The sequence below is a fragment of the Stegastes partitus genome, unplaced genomic scaffold, assembly GCF_000690725.1.
Source record: "Stegastes partitus isolate 25-593 unplaced genomic scaffold, Stegastes_partitus-1.0.2 Scaffold1040, whole genome shotgun sequence".
NCBI lineage: Eukaryota > Metazoa > Chordata > Actinopteri > Pomacentridae > Stegastes > Stegastes partitus.
Genome location: NW_007578771.1, coordinates 227,286 through 252,215, shown reverse-complemented (window position 1 = coordinate 252,215; position 24,930 = coordinate 227,286). Strand labels below are relative to the sequence as shown.

General features: G+C 44.0%; 2 protein-coding genes across 3 annotated transcripts; one reads left to right on the top strand and one right to left on the bottom strand.

Annotated features, from left to right (window-relative positions):
- The first annotated feature begins 797 nt into the window (after positions 1-797).
- On the top strand, positions 798-4,309 carry btd (biotinidase). The gene is made up of 6 exons (XM_008295365.1): positions 798-1,184; positions 2,542-2,691; positions 2,805-2,956; positions 3,029-3,206; positions 3,287-3,874; positions 3,950-4,309. Exons 1-6 carry the CDS (start codon positions 975-977, stop codon positions 4,220-4,222), a joined length of 1,551 nt encoding a protein of 516 aa, XP_008293587.1. The 5' UTR covers positions 798-974; the 3' UTR covers positions 4,223-4,309.
- Positions 4,310-4,350: 41 nt separating this feature from the next.
- LOC103367364 (serine/threonine-protein phosphatase 6 regulatory ankyrin repeat subunit A-like) lies at positions 4,351-23,810 on the bottom strand. Of its 2 annotated transcripts, none has more exons than XM_008295368.1 (29): positions 23,778-23,810; positions 16,738-16,821; positions 15,771-15,849; positions 14,664-14,734; positions 13,884-14,084; positions 13,716-13,803; positions 13,456-13,598; positions 12,616-12,723; positions 12,428-12,532; positions 11,816-11,894; positions 11,535-11,649; positions 11,232-11,314; positions 11,093-11,156; positions 10,758-10,826; positions 10,220-10,360; positions 10,018-10,129; positions 9,860-9,886; positions 9,430-9,504; positions 9,063-9,264; positions 8,835-8,922; positions 8,549-8,666; positions 8,164-8,383; positions 7,986-8,073; positions 7,815-7,898; positions 7,571-7,719; positions 7,402-7,484; positions 7,000-7,082; positions 5,813-5,904; positions 4,351-5,698 (listed from the first exon to the last, which is right to left on the bottom strand). In XM_008295368.1, exons 1-29 carry the CDS (start codon positions 23,802-23,804, stop codon positions 5,400-5,402), a joined length of 3,177 nt encoding a protein of 1,058 aa, XP_008293590.1. In that variant the 5' UTR covers positions 23,805-23,810; the 3' UTR covers positions 4,351-5,399. The 2 variants fall into 2 exon arrangements, with proteins under 2 accessions (XP_008293590.1, XP_008293589.1); XM_008295367.1 differs by lacking the exon at positions 23,778-23,810 and adding an exon at positions 18,943-19,477.
- Between the last annotated feature and the right edge of the window lie 1,120 nt (positions 23,811-24,930).

Genomic DNA, 24,930 nt, shown 5'->3' with positions numbered 1-24,930 from the left:
GGCGTGGAAATGGCGCCCCCCTGAATTTGGCCACAACGCCATAAAACACCAGAATAAGAGACGTGCTGTCTGTGCTCCAATCGACCTGAAATTTTACACGCGTGCTCCGAGTCTCAGCCAGAGCGCGTTTCCACCCGGCCAACATGCACGCCGCCGCGGCTCGCCACTAAACAAGAAGTGGCTTGTAACTAGGCCACACTTGCTCCGATCTGCCCCAAACTCGAAATGCCGGATCACAGTCCTGCCCGGAGCAGGTTTGCGCCACACCCCGCCGTGCGCAAAGGCCGACAAGCGCAGGGCGAGGACCCATCCATCGCCGCTTGCGGCTTTAATCTATTTTATTGTTATCATGTTTATTGTTATAACTACACAAAGTTACACCTCTCAGTTGTTATGTGGAACCTTTCCTGTTACATTTCAACAGTGGCCCTGATGACCTCCTTGTTTCAGTTGATGTATTTTTTGTAAATAAATAAACATTTGTTTAATTTTAATATTAAGCAAATAAAAGGTTTTGTGCTTAAATATCATTGTTGTCGTTTTTTTTAATGTGCCCCTGTGATTAAACACTGGCCCCACCTTGCCCCCCCTCCCCAGTAAAATGAGTCTAGAACCGCCACTGGGTTTTATCTAAACTCTCCATCCTGCTGTCATGTCATTAAAACGTCTGTTTAAGTTTCCCTTAACTTTCCCCTTAAGTGTCGAACCAGAAGCTAACTTCAGTGCATGAAATAACAGCTTGAACGTGACAGAGTTTTCAGTGCAGCCCAACACACTTTGTGCACATCATGGAGCTGCTGCTGCTGCACAAAGCTCTTGTGGAAACATGTTTGTGCAGCGACAACAACAGCGTTTCACAATCGGAGCTCCTTATCACCTGTTAACTGGTGGAGCTGAGTCAGCGGCTCTCTGTACTTCTGACCTGTCTGCGCTTTGACCGCTCACTCTGCCGTCTCTCTCTCTGGGAAGGCGTGATGCTGCTGTTCGTCGCTGTCAGTGTTTTTTTTCTAGCCGTGGGTCACGCTGAACCCACTGGGGACTCGTCGTACATCGCTGCCGTGTACGAGCACCGCGTCGTCCTGAACCCGGAGCCTCGAGTCCCGCTGAGCCGCCGCGACGCGCTGCAGCACCTGCAGCAGAACCTGGACGTCTACGAGCAGCAGGCAGCCCGGGCCGCCCAGCAGGTACAGACGACTGCAATAAGCACCTTAACAGTCACTAAAACATGCTGCTTATTCAACAGCTGCATGCATCCAGGATTTGCTTAAACATCACGTGCAGAAAGTAGTGCAAGTTCTCAATATGAACTAAATTCAGAGGAAAATTCTAAATCATTGCAGTGTGAGCAACTTCATGCCACACTTTCTCTGACTGTGTTCCCCTGAAAGAAGGTCAAACATCAATCCCACACTGTTACATTTTAACTCTGGGCCCCTCAAGTGAAGTCTGACATGCAGCTGGAACAAAGTGACCATATAAGTAAGTCTTTAATTAAAAAGTGGAAATAACAAAGCAGAATCCTTAAATTTGAGGTAGCTGGGGGATGAATACAGTTCCATAGTAAACACAGCTATATATTTAGGCATCAAAGATTTAATTTCCAGCACTCTTGTGATTTTTTTTTTTTTTTTTTTTTGAATAACTTTGCTAATGGTCCTTGGCCTCCATTTATGGTTAAAATGTCTTTATGGCAAGAAAATAATTTCAAAAAAGGCACCAAGTAACAGTTTAAAATATAATACAACATAATGCAGTAAAGATCTCAGGCCTTCTGTTTTGCTTTTAAGTATTTATTCTCCCACAGATCAACATTTCTCTTAATGATTTACTTTTTTGTCCTCCTTAAATGTGCACCTCAGTGATAAATTAACTGTGATTCATTTGGAGCTCCTGGACAAAAATCTTGCTTTAGCTACATTTCTATTGCTCAAAACTTTCTGCACATTAAAACATCAAGACTTTTTTTGGAATCCTGTTCATCTCAATTATGCACATTCTGGCCTAAATCGAAACATTTATACGATCTATTAGAGAATGAAACCTTGTTAAAGCCTCTAAATCGTTCTGGAAAACAATAACAACTTGAACTGGGTTACCTACTGGCTCACAACTTAATTAGTTTTGCGACTTTTGAAGGAAACAGATCTAGGTATTTGATCTCCTTATTTTCTTTCATGGCTCTTTTGTGGTTATCGACCTGCAGAGGAGAGGAGGAGACGCTGCACCACTACTCACTGGATCACAACACTTTGAGTAATTGTGTTTGTTGTGGTGTTTGTATTGACACATAATTGATATTTTGGTAGACAAGACAAACCTAGTGCTGCAGCAAAGGCGCATAATACCTCCACTGTTTATTTCATGTTTTAAATATCTGGGAGAAATGCTTTTGTAAATAAAATATTGAGGGAAACGTCATTACCCCTGAAATTTACGCCTATGCAGAAATTAGTGTTTTCACCTAAACATCCATATTTAGCAACACCACAGTGGAGTCCCTGCAGCAGATGAATGAGTCCTGACTTCCCATCTCCCTCTCAGGGGGCCCAGATCCTCGTGTTTCCAGAAGATGGTCTCCAGGGTTTCAACTTCACCCGTTCGTCTATCTCCGGCTACCTGGAAACCATTCCTGACCCCCAGCAGGAGAGCTGGAACCCCTGCACCGAGCCGGGCAGATACAGCAACACTGAGGTTCACAGTCATGCATTTAGATTTGATTTTAGCAAGCATGTGCAGGGCCTGCTCGATAACTGTAGACGCTGTTCGGTGTCTGAACATAGACGACATTTGGGTGTTTCTTGTAGGTTCTCCAGAGACTGAGCTGTATGGCCCGTCGGTACAACCTCTACCTGGTGGCCAACATGCCCGACCTGCAGCCCTGTCCCCTGCAGAGCGCTCCGTCCTCCACCTGTCCCGCCGATGGACGCTGGCAGTTCAACACTAATGTGGCTTTCAGGTGCAGTGCGGACCTTGAAGTAGAAATCTAATACTCAATTCTCTGGAGTTCATGGTGTCTTCTTTCACACAGTTCGGATGGGCTGCTGGTGGCGCGCTACCATAAATACAACCTCTACTTCGAGCAGGCCTTCGACAAACCTCCGCAGGCTGAAATCATAACATTTGATACACCTTTCGCGGGGAAGTTCGGCCTCATCATCTGCTTTGACATCCTGTTCCGTGATCCCACAGTAACCCTGGTGGAGAGGGTAGAAAACAATACAAACGCACCCTCAACAAATATGCATCTATGTTTGAGTCCTCTCCTTAGCTTCTCTCCTCTTTCTAGGGTGTGCGTCAGCTGATCTACCCCACAGCCTGGATGAACCAGCTCCCTCTGCTGGACACCATCCAGTTTCAGCGGGCGTTCAGTCTGGGCGCCAATGTCACCATACTGGGTGCAAACATTCGCAGCGACCGACTCATCATGTCAGGAAGCGGCATCTACACCCCCTTTTCTGCTACTTACCACCATGCAAAGACGGGAGACCCAGAGGAGGGGAGGCTGCTGGTGGCAAGGGTGCCGGTGTTGGATCCACTGTGGGCGGGCCAGAGTGTAGCCACAGAGTCCACATCATCATCATCATCATCATCAGTGGATACAGACTCTGGGTTCTGCCACCAAGACAACTGCGTTGATCCTCCTGCTGCTTCCTCCTCAACATCTTCCTCCCACCCCACCTTCACCTCATCCATGATGTATGACCCATTTAAATTCATCCTCCTAAACAACACAGAGGACGAACTCCAAGTGTGCGATGGCACTTTCTGCTGTCGCCTGCAGTACAAGTTTGTGCCACCAGGCAGCAGTAAAGAGCTGTATGCTGTGGGTGCCTTTGCAGGAACACACATCGTCAACGGACGTTACGCCCTGCAGGTACGGAAGGGAAGAATTTTGAATATTTAAAACTGCTCTGGAGCTCCTGTTTACCGCCCGTATCTCTGTCTGCAGGTGTGCGCGGTCGTCCGCTGTGCAGACCTGGAATCCAGCTCCTGTGGACAGGAAGTGGAAGAAGCGGAGTCTAAAATGGACTTCGTGTTAGAGGGGACATTCGAGACCAGGCATGTGTACCCGTCGGTTCTGGCTAGCGGTCTGGTCCTGGAGCAGCCGCGGACTTTAGAGAAAACTGCAGATGGGAGAGTGACCATGAAGCACTCAAACATGACAGGTGGCCTGGTCACTGCCTGTCTGTATGGACGAATGTACCACCTGGACAATGAATGAACACCTTTTGGGAAAGATGTGCGGCGACGAGAGAGACGTTAGTTACATTTTAAATAAAACTACTAATGTTCTTATCTGGACCAGTAATGACATTCAACCTTTTGTATTCTGTCATATACAAACTAAAATCAAAAACAAATAGCTTTATTCATCTACTATTACTTAATCTTTACAAACATTGCACCAAGTAGCATTCATCCTCCGCCTGAAAGTTGCATATTCCTAAAAAGGCAATATTTAATCACTTCTCTCTCTCTCTCTCTCGCTTTCACTCCCACACACAGACACACACACACACACACACACATATTCACACAGTATTCGCCACTTTTCCCGCCTCCAGTACAGAACACAGACATTAAGTAGTTACAGCATCACAAGTGGACAATTCCTTGGGCCGCTCATTCAGGTTATCAGCCGACTGACACCCGAACCAGTTGTACAGTAAATGGGTCTTACATCCACCCGCTGTCAGAATCACCCCTCAAGGATTCGATCAATAAATACGCAGGATTCACAAGTGACCTCCTCTCCTACGAATCGAAAAGTGGTTCCTAATCCTCCACACAGCATTCCCAGTGTCCTTGAGCGACAGTCATCGGTGTCTGCCATCACAGCTAAAAGAAGAACTCTGAATAAAAATGAAAAAAAAAAAAAAAACCCTAAAAGTACAATAGGGAAAACACTTAATCACCTGGTCCCGTAAGATTGTCCCTCTGGTTTTTTTTTTTTTTTTTCTTTAGATAATTGTGCCAAAACAGCAGTCCTCTGAGTTTTCTTCTGTAGATGCTCATCTAGTAAATTGGAAGGAAAATCTCTGAAAAGGCTTAAAATGATTCCAGAAAGTATCAGGAAACCATAGGAGCTTAATTTAAAAAGGAAAACCAACATTGCTTTAAATTTAAAAAGACATTAGCCATGTTACTGACCATACAGTGGCGCTGCCTGAAAAGTGTGTATTCACCTTATTCTACATGATTCCCCTCCCTGTGGGTATGCACCTTAAGGAAACAAGCTTTACACAAGGGTTATTTTTAGATTTGAAGAGGCTTACCTAAAAATAATTTGCTCTATTTTCTCCCTCTTGTCTTTCTTTTAGTCTCTTCTCAGTGATCTATTAAGGCTCCTGAGTGGCTGGCTAGCCTGCCAGTATTGTAGGGCTCTGTCCAGTTAGTCCTCAGTACGTCTCTGAATCTGAGTCATTCAGTTCGTCGTCCCCAGAGACGGAGGACAGCGGGCGCTCCGGCCTGCAGTAGGACGCGTGGTCAGGCCTCAGAGGGGGTGGGGTATCAAAGGCCACGCCTTTTGAGATGTGGTTGGATGTGGGGTGGTGGTTGATGACGGTCTGAGTAAGTGACAGCGCGGGCAAAGCTGCGATGGTGACCATGGGGGAGGTGGGCATCATCGAGTTGAGGATGAGCGCCAAGCAGTCGGCTACATCGCGGTTGGGAGCGCAGGCCAGAGCTGGAGTGTAACCTGGGAAGAAAAGAAGAGAGGGAGAAACAAACAGTTTATATTTCAACCTGGAGGTATGTCTAACAGCTGAGTGTGTGTGTGTGTGTGTGTTAAAGCAGTGAGGTGGAAGCTGACCGTTCTCGTCCACTGCTAACACGCTGGCTCCTTTCCCCAGCAGCTCCTGGACCACCACAGTCAGACCCTTCCTGGCTGCTACGTGCAGAGGCCTGCAAGTAGAGAGACACAGTTCAAGAGCCCATATTCTGCTTTTTGGTTTTTCTCCTTCCTTTAGTGTGTCATGCAGCTCTTTGTGTATGTAGAACTGCAAACTTATGAAGTTCACATCAAAGGGAATTAATCTCTCCCACAGAAACACTGCTCTTTAACCCTATGAGCCTCTGGTTGTTACCTATACCTCCTTTAGTCACTGCAGTGTCTAGCTCGTACATGCTGCATCTTGTTTTGTTTTTTTCAGAGCAGTCTAGGCTACCCAGGTTTTCCATCATTTGATATGAAAAAAACTGCAGATTTTTAAAATGAGCCTTTACATTTAAAACATAATTTTGAACTTTAGTTTTTTACATGTATCTTACCATAAACTGCTGGTAGTGGCAATTTTTTTTCTTAAGCGTGTAGGAGAGACTGTCTGGAATATGGCAATATCAGAACCATGTGTGTAGGATGTTTTATTCACTACAGTGTTCATATACTGTAGCCTACGCGTAGAGGTGGCAAACAAGGTGAATGTACAGATACGTTTATCAATGCAATAATGAGGTCAGGAGTATTTCAAATAAGAGTAATGAGAGAGGAGATGGTTGTAGAGCTGTACGCAGGTTGAAACTTTAATTTATTTGATGTAAATTCATTTTTCCTTGTTGACACTTAGTGACACAGACAAGTAACTAGCATTGTTGCAAAAGTCAAGTTGTGCATTTTCATCTGATATAAGCTGCTAAAGCCACTTCTGCTAAGGCTACATCTCTCTATATTCTGAGATGTGGTTATAGTACGTAACCAACACTGCCTTGCTTTTGTCTGGCCAGCTGACCAATCAGAGAAGGCTGGTCTTTTATTGAATAGTGCTAAAACTGAGCATTTCAGAAAAAGTGAGAAGAGGTGCTTCAGCAACGCACAATAAGAAAAAAGAATGTGCTTTTTCAAGATTAAAGCATGTAAACTTATTTTAGTAGACTGCAAAAATAAAATTACAAGACCTATAAATGTGCACGATAAAGTACTTTTTGAAAGAAGTCCAGCCTTATCTTAGCAGGTTACCCTGTTGCTTAGGTGACTGTGTGCATGGTGGGATTATTACATACGTTTGGAGAGCAGCATTGGTGCAGTTGATGAGGTTTCTGTCACTCAGTTTCTCCAGAATCAACAAGGCACTCGTCTCATGACCCTGACAGGACCAAAAAAAAAGAACGAAAAAAATAAAATTATAGGTGTCTTGCAAAACTTGAAAGTACAGTTGCTGCAATGGCACCGCTTTCAATTTTAAATCTATACAATAAAAATTCAGACAAATCCAGTTTTACTTCAAATTACAGAGCACATCCCTAATTTACAAGCAAACCCAGAGTACCTGCCCAACATGTAGACTAATTCTCTTTTTTGGACATTTTCAATTTACAATAACACAAGAAAATCACAATTATTTTGAAGAGCGATAATTTCCAACTAATTTTGAATATTGAATGTATAAAATTAATGGTTATTGCCTTGCTGCATGCCAGATGTAATGCTGTGTTCCTTTGTGTGTCCTGTAGTGCCAGGTCTGCTTTAGCGCTGCTCACCAACACCTCTGCAAAACATCAGTGAAGAGGGTTACATGTGAAAGGTTTAGAAATCAAGGGGCAGCAGTGTATCTGTTTATCAGCGCGTACTGACCCACTGCATTGGTCTGTCCGTTGAGAGCTGCCATCATCAGTGGTGTCCTGCGCAATTGTGTGTCGACAACGTTCGCCTGAGCTCCGTGGCTCAGAAGAAGGGAAACACACTCCACATGGTCAGAAAAAGCTGCAGCATGAAGTGGGGTCCTGCATCAAAATCAGCACAGTTAATGTAATGACAAGTTTGTCCTCTGAAAAAAAAACAACACATGATGTAAATTTGGTCTGTTTGCATCTCTCACCTGCCCTTAGAGTCAGTGGTGTTGACAATATCTGCACCCAGGGAGTCAATTAACATCTCAACAACGCCCTCATTGTCGTTCATACTGAAACACACAACACACACACTGTGACATAACCTTTGACCACATCAATCCTCGTGTTAACATTCATAGGTACAAACATTGTCTTACACAGCACAGTGTAGCGGGCTGAAGGAGTTGCCTTTGATCTTTCTGAACACCTCCTGATCTAGCAACACCTCCACACACGCATCATAACCTAGGAGACAGAGCAAAGGCATGTAAACTTTGCTGTGGTTTCATACAGAAAACAGATGTTGACGTGTTTCTCAAGCGTGACATGTTGTACCGTTGTAGCAGGCCCAGTGCAGTGGCGTGTAGCCCTGGCTGTCTGTGAGGTGCGCCTGAGTGTGTGAGGTGCTGGTGGTCTGTAGCAGGGCACCCAGGGCACCCACACGGCCGCAAGCAGACGCCAGGTGGAGGGGGGAGCGACCCCGGATGTCCTTGACACACACACTGGCCCCACGCTGGAGGAGGGCCTCCACACACTCCTCCTGGCCTGTTACGGCCTATGTAAAAACCACGGGAAGCATTAGGAATGATAAACACAGTATAGAATATTTAACAATAGAATAGAATAGAATAGAATAGTTATTTATTGTCACTGTGGAATCAATGTTAAAAAGACAGTATTGTGTTGTAATAAGTCCAGTTTAAGCTGTGACTTATCTCACCCCTCGGTGTAGTGCTGTCCTGCCCCAGCGGTCCTGATTCTCCACACTGGCTCCTTGACTGAGCAGAGAGTACACACACTCTGTATGTCCACTCAGCACTGCCAGCATCAGAGGAGTCCTACACACAGTGTGGAAACATTGCAGAACTCAATGAGATTGTTTATTTCATTTAACTTTCAGCTGAAACCGGTTAAAGTGACATCCTCAGACCAAACAGTAGCATAACGACTTCACACAGGAGCCTCTAGACGAAGCCATTTTTCTACGCACACACATACACACTCACTGTCCGTTGGTGTCTTGTGCGTCCACATTAATGTGTTGGTCGTTGTTGCTGATGAGCAGGCGCAGGCACTCTGGGTGGCCATTCATAGCTACGGCAGACAGACACACACACACATGCTGGAGCTTGACATATTTTCTAAAGCAACACATGTTTTTTTCATTTTAAAAAAAGCAAAAACTGAACCTCCATGTAATTTCTGCGGATGTACATGTCTGCTTGTGTAACTACCTGCAGCATGCATGGCTGTCTTTTTGTGGATGTAGTCACGGGTCATGGGTGAGGCGCCGTGGTGTAGCAGCAGGGAGACGCACTCCTGATGACCCTTGGAACAGGCCAGACTGAGGGGGGTCCGTCCCTCTGGGCTGCGAACGTCCACATCCAACAGGGACGACAACAGGACCTCTAACGCTCCACAGTGTCCGTGGTAAGCCTGGATGAACCGAAGACGCACACAGCAACAGACACACTTTAAAAATAATGGTAAAATACTGTTATAGATGGCTAAATAGAGAAAGAAGGAAAATGGCAGTGAAATCCTGTCTGTGAGAGAGGCATACAGCCAAATACAAGCGTGCTGACAAATCTCAGAACTCACCGCCAGATGGAGTGGACTGACCGGAGCCTGGCTCTCTGACTCACTCAGAATGTCTGTTCCTGATGTCTCCATTAACTGAAACAGAAAGGTGGTTATGCAATTCAGATCCCGGCTGGCATGTATGGAAAATCACTGCCTCGTTCAAGTAGCACAGAAAAAACAAACTATGGCCACACTGCTTCATATACTTTATAAAAAAAAGAATAGGAAGCAGGTCAATGGGAGATTATGAGGGTTTTGTGAACACATATGCAACAAGGAGCCTCAGATTTAAAAATGCATGCAACCTTGAATTATCTCTTTTTATCCAGTAAATAAGAAAAGAGGCATTACAGCAGTTGATGCAGCCACAACACTATGACAGAGGGAGCTGCTTACAAGAAGTTTATGTAAGAGATCACTGTGCTACAGTGGGTGATTTGTTTCTTACCACATCAAGAGGTGTCTCGCTTGCCACCTGAAAGAAACACAGACAAACAGTATTTATGATATCACGACAGCTGATTTTCAGGTTTTCTGACTTGTAGGAGTGTAGGACATGCACAGTACTTTCATAATATTTTCACTCAGTGCAGCAGCTGCACTCACCAGCTCCAGGCAGAGTGTTCGTCCATAGGCTGAAGCATAATGCACTGCGCTGTAACCCTGTTTGTCTCTCACTCCCGGATCAGCATCATTCCTCAACAGGTACTCCACACATCTGACGAAGGCAAAAACAAAGGCATTCATCTGATCTTAGACATTCTTTGATACTAGAAACTGTACAAACAGAACACGCAGCTGAACTTACTTTCCATCAGTGTCAGCAGCAGCAGCGTAGTGTAAAGGGCTACAGCCTCTCTGGTCCAGCTCATTAACACTTGCCCCAGAGCCCACCAAGGCAAACACACACTGGTAGTTACAGTTGGCTGATGCATAGTGTAGTGGAGCCCTGGGAGGGTCGGATAAATTAAAATTAGACACTATTTATGCGAGTGAGGGTTTTACAGGTTACTGCTGGAAACGTGGTCCAAAGTTGGGACACCCCGGGACTTAACCGGGTAAGACGGCGACCCATGTACGGGGCTATAGTCCCCGATGCAGCGGCCACGGTTCAGTCTCAGTCCAGCCAGCGGCTCATTTGCTGCATGTCCTTCCCCCACTCTTCTCCCCACGTTTCCCTGTCTCTCTTCACTGTCCAATAAATGCGAAAAAAGCCCGAAAAAAATCTTTAAAAAAAAAAAAATAAACGTTGTCTGAAGTCACTTATTCTATTTTTGTTTCTTGCTGCCACTGTTGTCGTGACCCCATGCATCACACTGTTCGTATGACTGTACACTGTAACTTACCTTCCAAAGTTGTCTTTCCTGTTAAAGTCTGCTCCTATGTTTAACAGCAGGTTCAGACACTCCAGGTTCCTGTTGGATAGACAAGTTTAACAGTGACAATTGTCTCGACAAACCAATGAGCTGTGTAATTAACTGCAGGGAAAGCAGTGCATTTATGCTCATCATAGAGCACATTACAACAAAGTACATTAAATACAAACCAAACATGTACTGAACAAAAACAGGTCAAATGCTGTAAAAAAAAAAAAAAAACGGAACCAAGAAAACCAAAAACGAAGGACCAGAAATTTTAAGAAAAAAAACAAAACAATAAAGCAGTAAGCAAGAATAATCACCCTCCAGCTGCAGCAGCATGTAGACAGGTCCTTCCAAAGTTGTCAGGGGTGTCTATGACAAACCCTGCACAAATATGCAATTGGCATCAGTTTGGATGTCAACTAGGTGATTCCATGAATGGTGTGAGCATGAATGTACCTGAGGACAGCAGCTTCCTGCAGCAATCTGAGAAGCCGCTGAGAGCTGCCAGGTGTAGAGGGAACATCCCATGAATGCCTCTCCTGAAGAAAAAGAAGACAAGTCATTACAGGACACGAGGGGTAACGTGTGAGAGTGTGCGTTTTTGATGACAGGAAGAAAATAAAGAAAAGTGGTTTATCCTGACTTTAAACATCTGCAGTCAATAAGCTGTTCCATTTTTGTTAGTGATTCTTATTACTAAAGCATAAATTGTATAAAGTAGAAAGACAGGCAGATGGCTAAATGTCAGTTGTTACTCACTTGGCGGTATTGGCTCCGTGTTTTATGAGTGCTGTGATGATGAGCTCATGGCCATAGCGGGCAGCTATGTGAAGGGCAGTGTTTCTGCTCTTGTCCTCACAATCAATCTCAGCTCCTACACAAACAGTCAGAAAAGGTATGTTTTTCACCTTAAACAGCATGAAAACAGGCAAGAAAAAAGGTGACATACAGCATCATCTTCATTTACAATCACCACACTGATACCCAAACTAATTTGAACCCATGCATGAAACAGACAGAAACACTGTGGGCGCTCTCACCATTTTGAATGAGGGCCTGGGAGCAGGAGAACCGTCCATGTGTAGCTGCCATGTGGAGGGGAGTCTTACCATCCTTACTCTGGACAGATGGATGGCGAGACAGGGGAGGGAAGTAGAGAGGGAAGAAGACAATAATGATTTTTTACATTTACATATCAGAGTTGCAGCAGCTGACTTGCATTAAAGTACCAGTATGAGCAACGGATAAACTGTGTGTCTAACATTGTAGTGGTAAAATGAACAGAAGCCATCTTAGACCCCCTTGTGGGCCACATGTACACCCACGCACATAATCCCGGAGCAGCTTGCTGCCTTAGGGAGTCACCCCTCCCTCTCCATCTTCCATATGGCCTTGCATCTTGAGGCTGTGGGGACCTAATATCAGTTTCCATCACTGCTACCAAAGTGTTAACAACACAGTCACTTCAGCTTTCTGCTATACACTGAGCAGGATCCACATTGGTAGAAGCTGAGGACACTTTAAAAATGTGTTCTTTTGGTGATATACACAGGTGATGCATAAATCACTTCAGCTGTATCATTACAGAGCATATACAGCTAAATGTGTGGGTTTTAGTCTTTATATCAAAGTGTATGTGCATATAGACATACCTGCAGGTTGATGTGAGCTCCGTGAGCCAACAGCAATTCCTGGCACAGCGCTCCTTGCCGTGAGGAGGAAGCAAAGTGGAGAGCAGAAAAACCCCTCTCATTCACCTAAAGCAAGGCACCAAATACCACAATTAAACAAACATAGTTTCCGCGTCCTTACTGTCTGGCACAGAGTGATGCATACACACCTGGTTGACGTTGGCTCCTGCCTCGATTAGCTCACCGACCACCACATCCTGCCCATTGTAACAGGCCAAATGGAGCGGTGTGTTGCCATAGCTGTTCACCTCGTTCACCTACACAAAGAGAAATAATCTGTATTTATGTATGGTTCTGCAGGAGTCATAGGTGTCTTGGTGGCCTCCTTTATTCGTCTCTTTCTTGCATGGTCACTCACTTTTTCAGAACAACCTGCTCTAGGCACACTTACGCACGTTTTAATCTTTCCATTTTATAATGATCGATTTAACTGTACTCCGAGGGATATTTAGGGACTTGGAAATTTTCTTGTATCCATCCCTGACTTGTGCTTTTCAACAGCCCTTTCACAGAATTGCTTGGAGTGTTCTTTTGTCTTCGCAGTGTAGTTATAGCCAGGAGTACTGGTTCATCAGTGACTGGACCTTCCAGATACATGTGTCTTTATACTACAATCATTTGAGACACATTCACTGCACTCAGATGATGCACCTGTGTTTAATCAGGTGAGTCACTTTAAAGGAGGTTAATATGTATGCAATCACTTATTTTATATTTTATATTCTTAATTGATAGATGTTTACTTTTTAGGAATCTGTATTCACTTTGACATGAAAGCGTACTTTTTGTAAATTTTGTTTTTAAAACCAAATTAAGTTGAACATTATTTAACGTTGAAAAGCAATGAAGGGGGAAATCTTCCAAGGGGAGTGAATTTTTTTTTTATAGGCACTGCATATTTACACTTAGAAATTTAGCTAATGTACATCATAGCACATTACCTACATACTAAGGACATCACTTTTGTGTGTGTGCATATGCGTACTAACATGGACACCCAGGCTCAGCAGGTAGTGCACTGTGCTGCTCATGCCACTGGAGGCGGCTGCATGGAGCGGTGTATAGGCCTTCTTGTCCTTACAGTCGACCTCAGCTCCGCTAGCCACCAGTAACTTCACTACCTCCAGGTGACCTGATAAAAAGTGGTGAAAAGAAGATAAGCCAGATGTCCTTCAGTCAAAACATGCATGTCACCTTGTCCTATGTATCTACATTACCACTCCAAACCTATATTTCAAAAAAATCTCACCCATGTAGGCTGCCCAGTGGATGGCTCTCCTGTCCTTCTTGTCAAAAGCATTAATGTTGGCTCCTCTGGACAGCAGCAACTTCACCATCTGACGCACAAGATCAAATTAAATCGCTGCTGATGCGTGTTTGCATGTGTGTGCGCAGTGTTTAATTGAAAATGACCAACCTCTACATGTCCACTGAAGGCAGCGTGGTGCAGGGCAGTGCGTCCTGCCCGGTCAGATACGTTGACGTTGCTAAGCAGTGGAACCAAAGCCTCAGCACAGCGTACTGCCTTGTTGCTAGCTGCTACATGGAGCGGTGTCTGCCAGTTCTTGTCCCGAGCGTTAACATCTGCACTGTGCTTTAATAACATCGCCACTGCATCCTGAACAGAAAGTGAGCACGGGTCAGACTGTGCAGATAGAGGGTCTCTATGGGAATGTGTCTCGATGTTCTAATAAAGTACATGCCAGTGTTTGCAGGTGGCTGTGTGGGTGTTTATAAAATTCTCTGCTATTCTTATGGTCTTTTTTTTGTTTGTTTTTTTTGCCAAAAATAGCACCGAGAAGGTGAAACAACAAAAGGGTCTGTGTTAGTTTGGGCATGTTGCCTGGGACCAAGAAGAGTAGGTGAGATTTTGAAGGCTTCACAAACTCATGCTCGTGGCACAGAGGTTAAAACAATTTGCCCCTTTAAGGCCATATTGCACAAATCTGCCAAATTTATCAAAACAGTTTTCTTAAACCCTGCCAGTAACATATCTATAAGATAGCTTATCTGGTATGTGTGCATTAAATGTTATAATCAGTGTGGATTTGTCTGATCAAACACAGTATGACAAGCTTTAATAACCTAAATGTGAGAAATGGCACATTACATTGTTTGTGACAGCAGAGAACCAAGTCAGAGCTGCAGTGGAGTCACCAAAGTACACAGTGGCATGTGCATTTGTGTAATGTGTTACCTCACTACAAGAAGCGACAGCTCGGTGAAGAGGAGTCAGCCACTTGTTATCTTTGGCATTAACTCGGGCTCCTCGAATGAGAGAAGGAGAGTGAGAGAGAAAACGATGTCAGCGAAATGTCCATACTGGCAGATACCAAAAAGGCAAACATGGTGGAACCCCGGAAAAACATAGCTGACCTAAAGGCCGGCTGAGTTTAAAAAGGCTTTTTACATGATTTGTGGGAAGGGGTAGTGAGCCAACAGTGCCTGGAAGATATAAAACTCCCATGATCCTCTTTGGCACAGCTAGGGGGTTAAAATAGCCCTAAAGCTGCACCTGTTGCAAGCTCTTCACGTTATTGAGAAACACTGAACACGCATGTACGCACACAAGTATTCCATTGCTCTTGTGTTACGCTCGTGTAAGCTCCTCCTCCTAACGTGCTCAGCTCAGTTCACTGAAAGCCAAGAAAGACCCCTATCAAGTGATTGATGAATCACAAGAAATGTCACCGGTCACCAAGAGACAGTCACAGAGCAGGGAGCAGGGCGTGGAAATTACTGAGGGAACGGGGAGTAGCATGTGAGGATGAGATAGATGACAAACAGTCAGGCCCTTTGAGGAATTCAGGAAAACTGCAGAGCCCGAGGGAAGAGAGACAGAGTAAACTACTAGGACATAAGTAAAGGGCATCATACCACTGATGAACTGTGTTAAAGTTGACTGGGCAATACGGCTCAAAATTGTGTCTTTCTTAGAATTTAGTTTGACATTTCAAGATTTTCATTGACACAGTAACATTTTTAAAAAGGCCCAATTGTCAACTAATTGAATTATAACAATAATCTTGAACCAAAACAGACACAGATTTTTCACAGGCTGATGACCAAACAATGCTGCACAAAAGGAATGTATCAACTTAACTTAGGATGGATAACATGGATAGACACATGGTCAAATAAATGCATACAGGAATGGAAGGTGACAGCCAGTGTGGACGGATCAGTGAGCTCGCAAGTAGAATTGATACCACAGGCGCCCAGATATTAGGTGGCAATTAAACAGGGACAGATGGATAAACACTTTGATAGATTGCAGCTAGCAGAGCAGGGCTGGAGTGTTTACCTGAGAGGATGAGCAGTTCAATGATCTCAGCGTCTCCCAGGTAGGCTGCAGCGTGCAACGGGGTCCGCTTCTCATTATCCTGCAAGGACGTTCAAAAGAAAACCAAAAAAACAACAGAAATTGAACCGTTATTTTTTGTTTTTCATACAACTGTAGGTCATACATCATGAGCAGTGAGAACAGACGCCAAACAAAATCCATAGACCTTGCACAGATGCAGACCACAGGAAACATGAGACAAGAGCGACAAGGAGAAAAATGTCTATCATCTGTTCACGTTTATTCTTCACTTCACTCCATCACTTCAACACACCCTGCTGCTGCTGATGCTGCTGCTGCACACCCCCCCCCAATCTCGCTCTCTGTTTCAGTGCAGCAGAGAGCAATCAGCGAAGTGGGGCTATAAACAAATGTCATGTGACTGCAAAAGCCCTGGGCCAGTGTTGCTGACTCCAGGGAGACTCAGTGTGATGACCCCAGCATTATAGGCCCACAGAAAGACGGAAACAGAGGGAGAAAAACAAACAATAGAACTGAATGGGGCATAAACTGAGGAAATACTTTTAGACAGACAAGAGGCAGAGACGGAAGGCAATGGGAGAAGGAGGAGAGATTAGGTAAAGTTATGCCCTTGAGCATCAGGGAGGTTATCGTGGTATAAACAGTTCATGTGTCATGCCTGGTTGACCGCTATATAAGATGGGGAATGTAGAAAGCTGCCAGAAGGCGCATTCAGTCAATCGATCAATAGGAGCCCAGATCAATTGTAGCCTGCTGTCAGACTGGTGCAATTCTTGCTGTTGTTTATATGCCATGTTGTGTCAAATCGCAAATGCACAGGGATGCCATCACAGCAAAACAAAATGATCAAATCAAAGGAAATCAGCGGTGAAAAGTAGTGCGGACGTGTGAAATCTTGTAACGGCGCTAAAGCCAATCAATCTGAAGCAACGTGTGAGTGACTAACCTGAATGTTGACATCCTCTTTCTTGAATATGAGAGAGCGAACTTCATCTGGGTCCACGTTGAAGATGGCTCTTAACAGAGACGGCTTCAGAGACAAAAAAAACAAAATAAGAAAAACGAAAACATGAGAAAATACGCAGCACTAGGTCTTCAATTTGCAAGGCAGTAATTTTCTGTGCTGACAACTGTGTTATCAGTGAGAGTTATGAGAGTTATAGATGGGCCTCACATACGTACAATATAATCCAGGGCTGGGAAAGAGCCATAGGTCTCAACTGGTTGTATATCACCTGTTTGTTTATGAAAGTAGCAGCTGCAGGATGGAGCGCATAAAGTCACTCATGCATTCACGCACTGTAAATGCTCGAGTTCGTCTGTGAGGGGCTAAAACTGCGAACCCGGACAGATGATTAAATGATCCAGGGCTTGCTGTAACTCGAGGAGCATTTCCTCTTAACTACAACATGATGACAATTAAAACAAGTTATGCAAGGTGTGGATGTTCTTGAGAAGAGATGTCAAATTTCCCCAGAAGGTAGAAGCTGCAGCTTGAATGAGAGGCACAAAAACACTGCAAGCACACACCATCTCCCACCTCAACAACTGTTTGCATTTGCGCTCGTGTGCATGAATGTAAACAGTTGGCACAGGTGTAAGAGCATGGTGAGCTGCCTGATACTGAATGGGATTTGTAAACAGTGTTGCCCTGCAGTCATGATAAGCCTTCAAAGAGGTGTTGGTGGGAAACACAAGAGTGTTTTCCATACGAATTAAAGGTTAACGGATGTAGCGCTATTTTCAGCTCACAATTTGCTTCTGGATAGCGGGTTCAAAATACACTATTCTTGTGACGCTTTCATATTTTGGGTTAATGGGTATTGTCCTGGATAGCAAATAGACCCTTGAACACTGCGGTTAAAATTCAAACTGAAACCCATTAATGTACAACAGAACAACTTTGGCCTGCATGTTTGATTTTTTTCCTACATTCTCTTAAAGTTGTCATTTTCACACGACAGTCAGCAAACTGTATGTACATATTTTGTTACACAGCTGATATTTGGTACTACGACATACTGCCGGGCAATAAACCACGCTACCATGACCTGCTAGTTACTGTGTAACATTTGAGCAACACAACCTTTTAATATGCAAACTACTCAACAGCTTCAAAATGTCACGTAGGCCAAGTATTTTATTTGAGTAATATTAGCAATAATACAAAATTTTGTGTCAGCATTGCTCTTCAAGTGGTGAAACATCACAGAAAAATGCACCTACAGAAAAAAACAAACACAAGAACAATAACAGAGTCCACATACTTCAAGGCCCTTCTGAATTACATAATACTGCCATTATCTCTGCTGCAATATATAATGAATATAAAGTTTATTGAACCCCTATGTCTGTCTTACTGATTAACTTTTTTTTATTTATATACGGGCCCTTTTCACCAGAGAGGCCAGCCGAGGTAAAGTGAGCTTCAAGTTATGCCATTCAGTACTCGGTGCTATAAAAATGCTACCTACTATACAAGTGGTACTACGCACTATATGGGCACCATGATGTCAACCTGCATCTTATTCTCGGCCGCTCTGTTTTCCCCAACCCTCTCTCATTTCGTCCCAACTAAAAATAAGTAGGGCTGCCTCGCATGCCGGCATCGGTCCCCTGCCTATTACGCTGATGATCGCTGAAACAATGTCAGAAATCGAGGAAGGTAGACAGACCCTGAGCACACACCCTGTCATCAGAGCAGGCACATCTTCTCTGGCTTTCCCCCCTTCTCAGTGTACACGTCAAAGAACAGGTTTCATAAGATGAAAAGGCTTATGACTGTGTTTCAATGGTCGGCTTGCCCTTTATACAACCAGCACTGGAGACTACAAAGACCAGGCTTTGCTGATAATCTATACAAATCAGAAGTCTTCTCATATGGCAGGACTATAAAGGTGGTTATTCTGGTGCTATCTTTAGCACTGGATAACATGTGATGGCAGTGCATTGTATTTTTATGCAATGGAACATGTGGCTTTGTAATTCAGCACAGGTTTAAACTTGAAGCCTGGTTTGAGAAGTGCAGTGACCCGTGTAAAATCCTAGTCAATGCTGTCATTTACACCATTAACGTGGCAAAACCTTAATCAAAGATTCAGCAAACTCTAGTCGTTATCACCAGAGAACCAGACAGAAGGCCCCGTCTCACCTTGTCGTCCTGAGCGGCAGCCCTTCGAGAGGCATGATGGGATCTGCGGTCTGGGGATGACTTGGGCCGAGGAGGTGGGGATGAAGACGAGGGCTCATCCTCCTCTACCTCCTCCAGCACCACGATACACACACGGCTAGCCCGCTCTGACCGCATCAGGAACAGACATTCACACACCACACGATCGCTCACACACTCGCTCTCTCGCACTCACACACATAAATACACAGTGTTCCTTCTTACATATGTGCGCAAATCAGGAGCGCAAAGGTCAGCAATAAATCCCATAGACATGGTGTTCTCCTCGCAAGCAAACGCTGCACATCTTCATGTAAAATCCACTGTGAAATCCAGCTCTGTCCTCTATCTGTCAGTGTTGCTTTGCTGCATGTCTCTTCTCCTCCTCTCTCCTCTCCTCTCAGCCACACTCACACTCTCTGCGAGCGGCAGTAGCAGAGACGGCAGGGAATTCCTCTGCGTAATGGTGGCGGTAAAAGAGGCATGCGGCAGAATGAGCCTGGGCTGCCTAGCAGCACACAGGAAGCTACATATCCTCACTGCTGTGCTGCAGCCAGTCACACACACACACGCGTACACACATCTGATGCAAATGCGCACACACACACACACACACACACACACACAAACGAGACCCTGTGATTAGCGTGAACGGGGGCAGCAGCACCCAATGTATGTGTGGGTATGCATCGCTCATTTCAGGCAGACTGCTGAAGCCAGCTCTTTCAAAAGAAGAGACAGAGAGAGGGAGAGGAGGGGCAGGGGGAGGGGAGAGAGAGAGAGAGAGAGAGAGAGAGAGAGAGAGAGAGAATGAAAGAGAAAGGGGGAATAAGGACAGGAGCGTGAGAGAGGGAGAGAGAGAGAGAGAATAATTGTAGGCAGGTACTTAGAGTCCTAAAGAACACAAAGAAACCTGGAGATGAATTGTGCAAAGAACAAAAATAGGACAGAGGACAGCAACGGGTGCAAACTCGAATGCAGAAAAAAAATTGCTAACAGAGGAAACAGAGGAAAGAAATAAAAATATCCATGAGACAGTTCATGGGTATGTGGTGCTGCGACCAGTTTTAAGTGTCCAAATAAAAGTGAAAGTGTAAGGATTTGATAGGAGACAACAATAGTGCAACATTATCTGCCCTTTTTGTTGAATGCTAGCTCCAGCAACCAAAGCCTTGTTGTTTGTTGAGAGAAATAACACAATGTGGATATCTAAATGTTTACAAATGTATCACATGATGGCTCAGATCCTTGTTTTATGGATTTATTGCTCATCCAACAAAGATCTTGTGTTATTGTGCATTAAAAAAAATTAGATGAAACACAGACAAGCTCCTTATAATTTGCTAAACGGCCAAGCCTGAGTCCTGTATAAAGCTCCAACCAACACAGCACTGTAAAAACAAAACCATGTGTGCGACAATGTGCTGCTGTTTTTAGGAGTTGCTAAATAAGAATTAAGTGGTCCGCAGGTTCATAAAGTTGGTGCTGAAATAGAAATGCCCTTTCCCTCTAAATGTGGAAGAATAAAAGAAAATGGATTCCAGATTGATGTGTGTCCATGTACGAGTGTTCCAGTATCCTCTTTGGTGTATCGGTGGCATAGCTTCAAAAGTCCCCATCTCCTCATTATAAAACTGGAACAAACTGGCTTTGCCAGAGAATGTGAGGGTAGCTAACAAGACCAGTCTGTACGGGCATGTCTGTGTGTGTCTCAGTCTCCTTCATATTCAACACAGACCCTAAAGAGAGCAATCTTGCCAAGCCACACAACCCCATTAACTCAGAGGGAGGGACAGCGCAAGGGAGGGCGAATGAGAGAGAGAGATTCATTTGGATGGAGTCTTGGTGCAGGCCTACGTTTTCACTCTAATGGCCTTACCATTTAAAAACTTAATATGAAACACAGCCTTCAGTCTTTCTGCTCCTACAGCAAACCGAGTTGACGGAACAGATTTGATTCAAAGACACAAACAAAGAATGATGTTTGGGAAGCAAAATTTCTACACAAACAACCAATGTTTTGTCTATCCCACTTGCTAGCACTGGGGATACTCTGAGCAGTGCCGCCCAAAGATATTTACAGAGCAGATTTGGTGTAATCTGCCAAACAGAAATGAGTCTTCCTGTAAACTGTTTGTGTATTCATGTGCGTTTGAAGATGTAATCAGGACTCAGCGGCAAAAGCCGAGCTAAGAAAGCATGCGGAGTAGGTTGGACGGCTTTCACATACAGTACATGAGTGACCAATAAGGATAAGCTCAACGAGAACAAAAATTGTGATGTATTGGTCTTGTGTTTCCATGAGGTAAGCAGAGCCTTAAATGCCTGCTCCATTAATGCTGAGCTGGGACAATAGGAAAAACATCCAAAGGTGAACCCGATCTACCGCAACAACAAGAGGACGCAGTCACAATATTATCACAAATACACTTTCTGTACAGCCGACCGACTACTTTATAAAAAGGATGACGTGAGAATGCATGAGTGAGAGCATGCAGGCTTGCTCTGACCTCTGCTCTGACCCAGCCACAGGATGCACTTTGTAATGTAATCCCAGTGCAGAAACACAAAGGCCAGCACGTGTCGGTGGGTGTGTGAGTGTGTGTGTGCGCGCTGGCACTCACACACACACAGCAGCAGCAATGAAGATGCTGACATCTAGAGATTTCAAAGCTTTTACAGATCAAGAGGGCAATGTGAATCAAAGCTTTACTGCTGTGACTCTACACGTATGGTATGCGTACTCCGACCACCGTGACATGCTATCCATTACGCGCTCTAACTAAAAGCCAAAGAGATGACATGCCAATAAATAAATCTGGACTTACATAACTTAATTTTAATGCTTCTGAATACACACAGTCATCAATATGGATTTAGTATAAGATGCTACTTTTCATTATGTTAAAATGAATTAATTCTTCTATTTATCTTGCTGCTGTGTGAACTTTTACAATGTTGTTGATGATGTCTAATGACTGGCCTGGCACGGTCTCAATAACTCATTCAGCAGACAGCCCTGTCAGGAAAAACAACCGTGCTGTTTAACTTGTACACAAATATGCAAGACGCGACATGTTGCTTTGAGGCTTGTTGGCTGTGAGCAATTTGTTTCTCATGCATCACCGTGGATATGTCTGCTAAGTCCCAGGCAAATAAACACCTACAAAATTACAATAAGTATGTCTACTTTTACTATTTCTTTCATCAGTCAGGGCCACAGCCTGGTTAGGAGACTCTGGCATGTTCCTAAGCAACACACGCCCTCTAGGGGACAAACAGGAGCCTTGGCCAAAAGTGACACTCATTCTTGTCTCCAGTTTGGCCCCTCTGAGTGTGACTATTTTTGTCCCTTTGTCCATTTCTCCGTCAGCAAGCAGCAGAGAGAACAATAGAGAATAGAGAGGGGATCTAATCGCAAACACTGTTCCGTTTGTTGCGTGCCTGCTGCTAACTGCCCGGAAGACTGGTCAGTCCAGGACAGGCCACCGGGCTGGATAATCACTCACCCGCTTTGATGTCCATTTAGATTTTTTTTACTCACCTGCAATGAGCTGCAAAAATACTAATTATAACCATTTAATCCTACTCTGAAATAAAACATAGTAAGATTCCTCAGCCTTTTCTGATGTCATTCACTCATAACATATTGAATTACAGATAAATGCTGCAGTCAACAAGATGCAAAACATGATGACAAATAATCATCTAACAATATTTGTATTTCGTTAACTCCCTTTGAAGTGTCATGCAACATACAAAGTCATGTCAATGTGATTGGCTTCACTTGGAAAAAAATGGGCCAAATTGTGGGAAATGACAAAGGATAGATCCATCAACAAACAAATCAACTTGTGTGACTGAAACAACAACAGCAGTGTAATCCACCACTTATCTACCACTGAATGTGCCTCACTGGGGGATCACTGTCTTCAAGGCAGCAGCGTCCGCAACAGCTGATCTGAGCCTGGGGGACGGTGTCTAATACGTGGGCACAGCTGTGGACTTAAGAGCCAGCACCACCTGCTATTTTAGTCTGACAGCTTTTCTTATTTCCAGCAACAGGTGACTGGCCATAGCTGCCCCGGAGAAAATGTGAGGGGAGCTGAAACAAGGACAGCTGACAAAGCAAACTCCCTGGGCAGGGAAAAAAATTTTAAAAATCGGCCTCGAGTCACTTAATTCGGAAATATGCACTCCAATTCAAGATGATACGTGTCAGGAACTTGAAGTTAATAACCCTGTAATGGGCGGAAAAGCTCGTGATGGGTCTTGCGTGAGTCAAAGTTGCTAATTGACATTAGCTGGGCAGCGGAGTTAGCCTCCCTGATAAGCTATCCAGCTGTGTTCATCGGTCCATCACCACTAGAAGCAGCAACAGACACTAACAGTGAAAAGCACCGGAGAAAACCCACAAACGACGGGTTTTACCACTGATTTGACACCAAACTGTTTCAACTTAACTAAGTTAACGTGAGGCAACAGGTGACGAGGTGTTAGCATGCTTCTTATGTTAACTGTTTACTGGTAACCGCTAGCTAGTTGGCTAACATGTCAGATGTTCGTTGACTTAATGATAACAGCGGCGCAACATTAGCTTAGCCTTTAGACCTTAATTTTCCCATTTACGTGTATCAGACGGATTTAAGTCACCACAAGGAAACTGTTTAATGATAGCAAAGTTAGGCTATGACTTAAATGAACACACACAGCGTTGACTAACTGCATATGCTGGGAACAAAACTGCCGCGAATCAGTTTTTACAACAAGTTGAGTTTAGCTAACTAAATGTTAGCAAGATGTGCTAGTAACATTACCTGGTCTTGTATCTTCAACACAGCCATATTCCCCGAGTGAAGCCAAAAGGAGGCAGCAACTCGCCCGGGAGTTACTGTAAATTATCCGGGGGGAAACTGAGAGAGGACAGAGGCTCCGGAGCAGCTTCCCCCCTCTTCCTGTCATGGACAAAGTCTCCACGTTACGGGAGACAAATGACAAAACGGGACCAAAACACCAGCAGTCAACAAACTGCGGTCAGCAACAGTTGGAGCGGCTGCAGGGACCGTCCAGCCAGCTGCAGCAGTGATCGCTCTACAAGTTTGCATTTAACCACTGTACTCCTTGTGTTGCTTTACATCTCTATAAAATCAGGATTTTGTTCCCCAATACCCCCAAAATGTCAGTGTGCAAAAGCATATTTCCACATAGATTCATGCATCCATAACAATTTAAAGGAATTCCAATATTTATTACACATGTATAAAAAAAAGTCCAAGATTTTAAAAAGCACATTGATTTTAATTTGATGCCATAATAATAAACGCTTTTCATTCAAGACCAATAACACTTGATGCAGCTTCAAGTACTGAGTTGGGATTTGATTGTATGAAGGAAACAACCCTTTAAAATGGAATATTTCAAATAAATAATTATTTCACCACTTCAGATAGTCTAACAACAACGTTTTCTAAAAGACATGAAAAAAGACATGATAATTCAATACATGCCATGAATTATGTTTAAACAAATATGATGTATTGAAACTGTAAAAACATCAAAATACCGACTTGAAACCAATTTGAATAATGATTTTGTGCATAAGATGTATAAAGTCACTGATAATCCAAACTAAATTATCACTCAATAAATTAAGGAAGAGAATTGTGAGATGTCAAGAAGAAAGCCGTCCTGGTGATGAACAAAGATGCAGAGAGTCTTAGTTAACCAGCTTTGAATCAGCAAAGCGTGGTGTCTGTTAGAACCTGCAAGAACCACAAAGGATCAGTCAGAAACCAGCGATCACAGTGGTCTAGCAATTATTAACCCAAAGCTGTTTATTAAATTTAAACCAGGCTTTACTCGGTCCTGAGACTGATGTGAGACCGTTACCTGTTTTTGTATCCACCTGAAAGACTTTTACTTCCAAACTGATTATGCAACAAATATACAAAAAGAAATATGACTTAGAAG

Excerpts from the sequence above, each read along its gene's own strand:
- btd (XM_008295365.1), top strand. The coding sequence starts at position 975 with ATGCTGCTGTTCGTCGCTGTCAGTGTTTTTTTTCTAGCCGTGGGTCAC. Across the intron at positions 3,207-3,286 it reads CAGTAACCCTGGTGGAGAGG|GGTGTGCGTCAGCTGATCTA; the intron begins GTAGAAAACAAT and ends TCCTCTTTCTAG. Across the intron at positions 3,875-3,949 it reads ACGGACGTTACGCCCTGCAG|GTGTGCGCGGTCGTCCGCTG; the intron begins GTACGGAAGGGA and ends CTCTGTCTGCAG.
- LOC103367364 (XM_008295367.1), bottom strand. The coding sequence starts at position 19,098 with ATGCGGTCAGAGCGGGCTAGCCGTGTGTGTATCGTGGTGCTGGAGGAG. Across the intron at positions 9,505-9,859 it reads GCGAGACACCTCTTGATGTG|TTAATGGAGACATCAGGAAC; the intron begins GTAAGAAACAAA and ends TTTCTGTTTCAG. Across the intron at positions 8,923-9,062 it reads GACAGCCATGCATGCTGCAG|CTATGAATGGCCACCCAGAG; the intron begins GTAGTTACACAA and ends TGTCTGCCGTAG.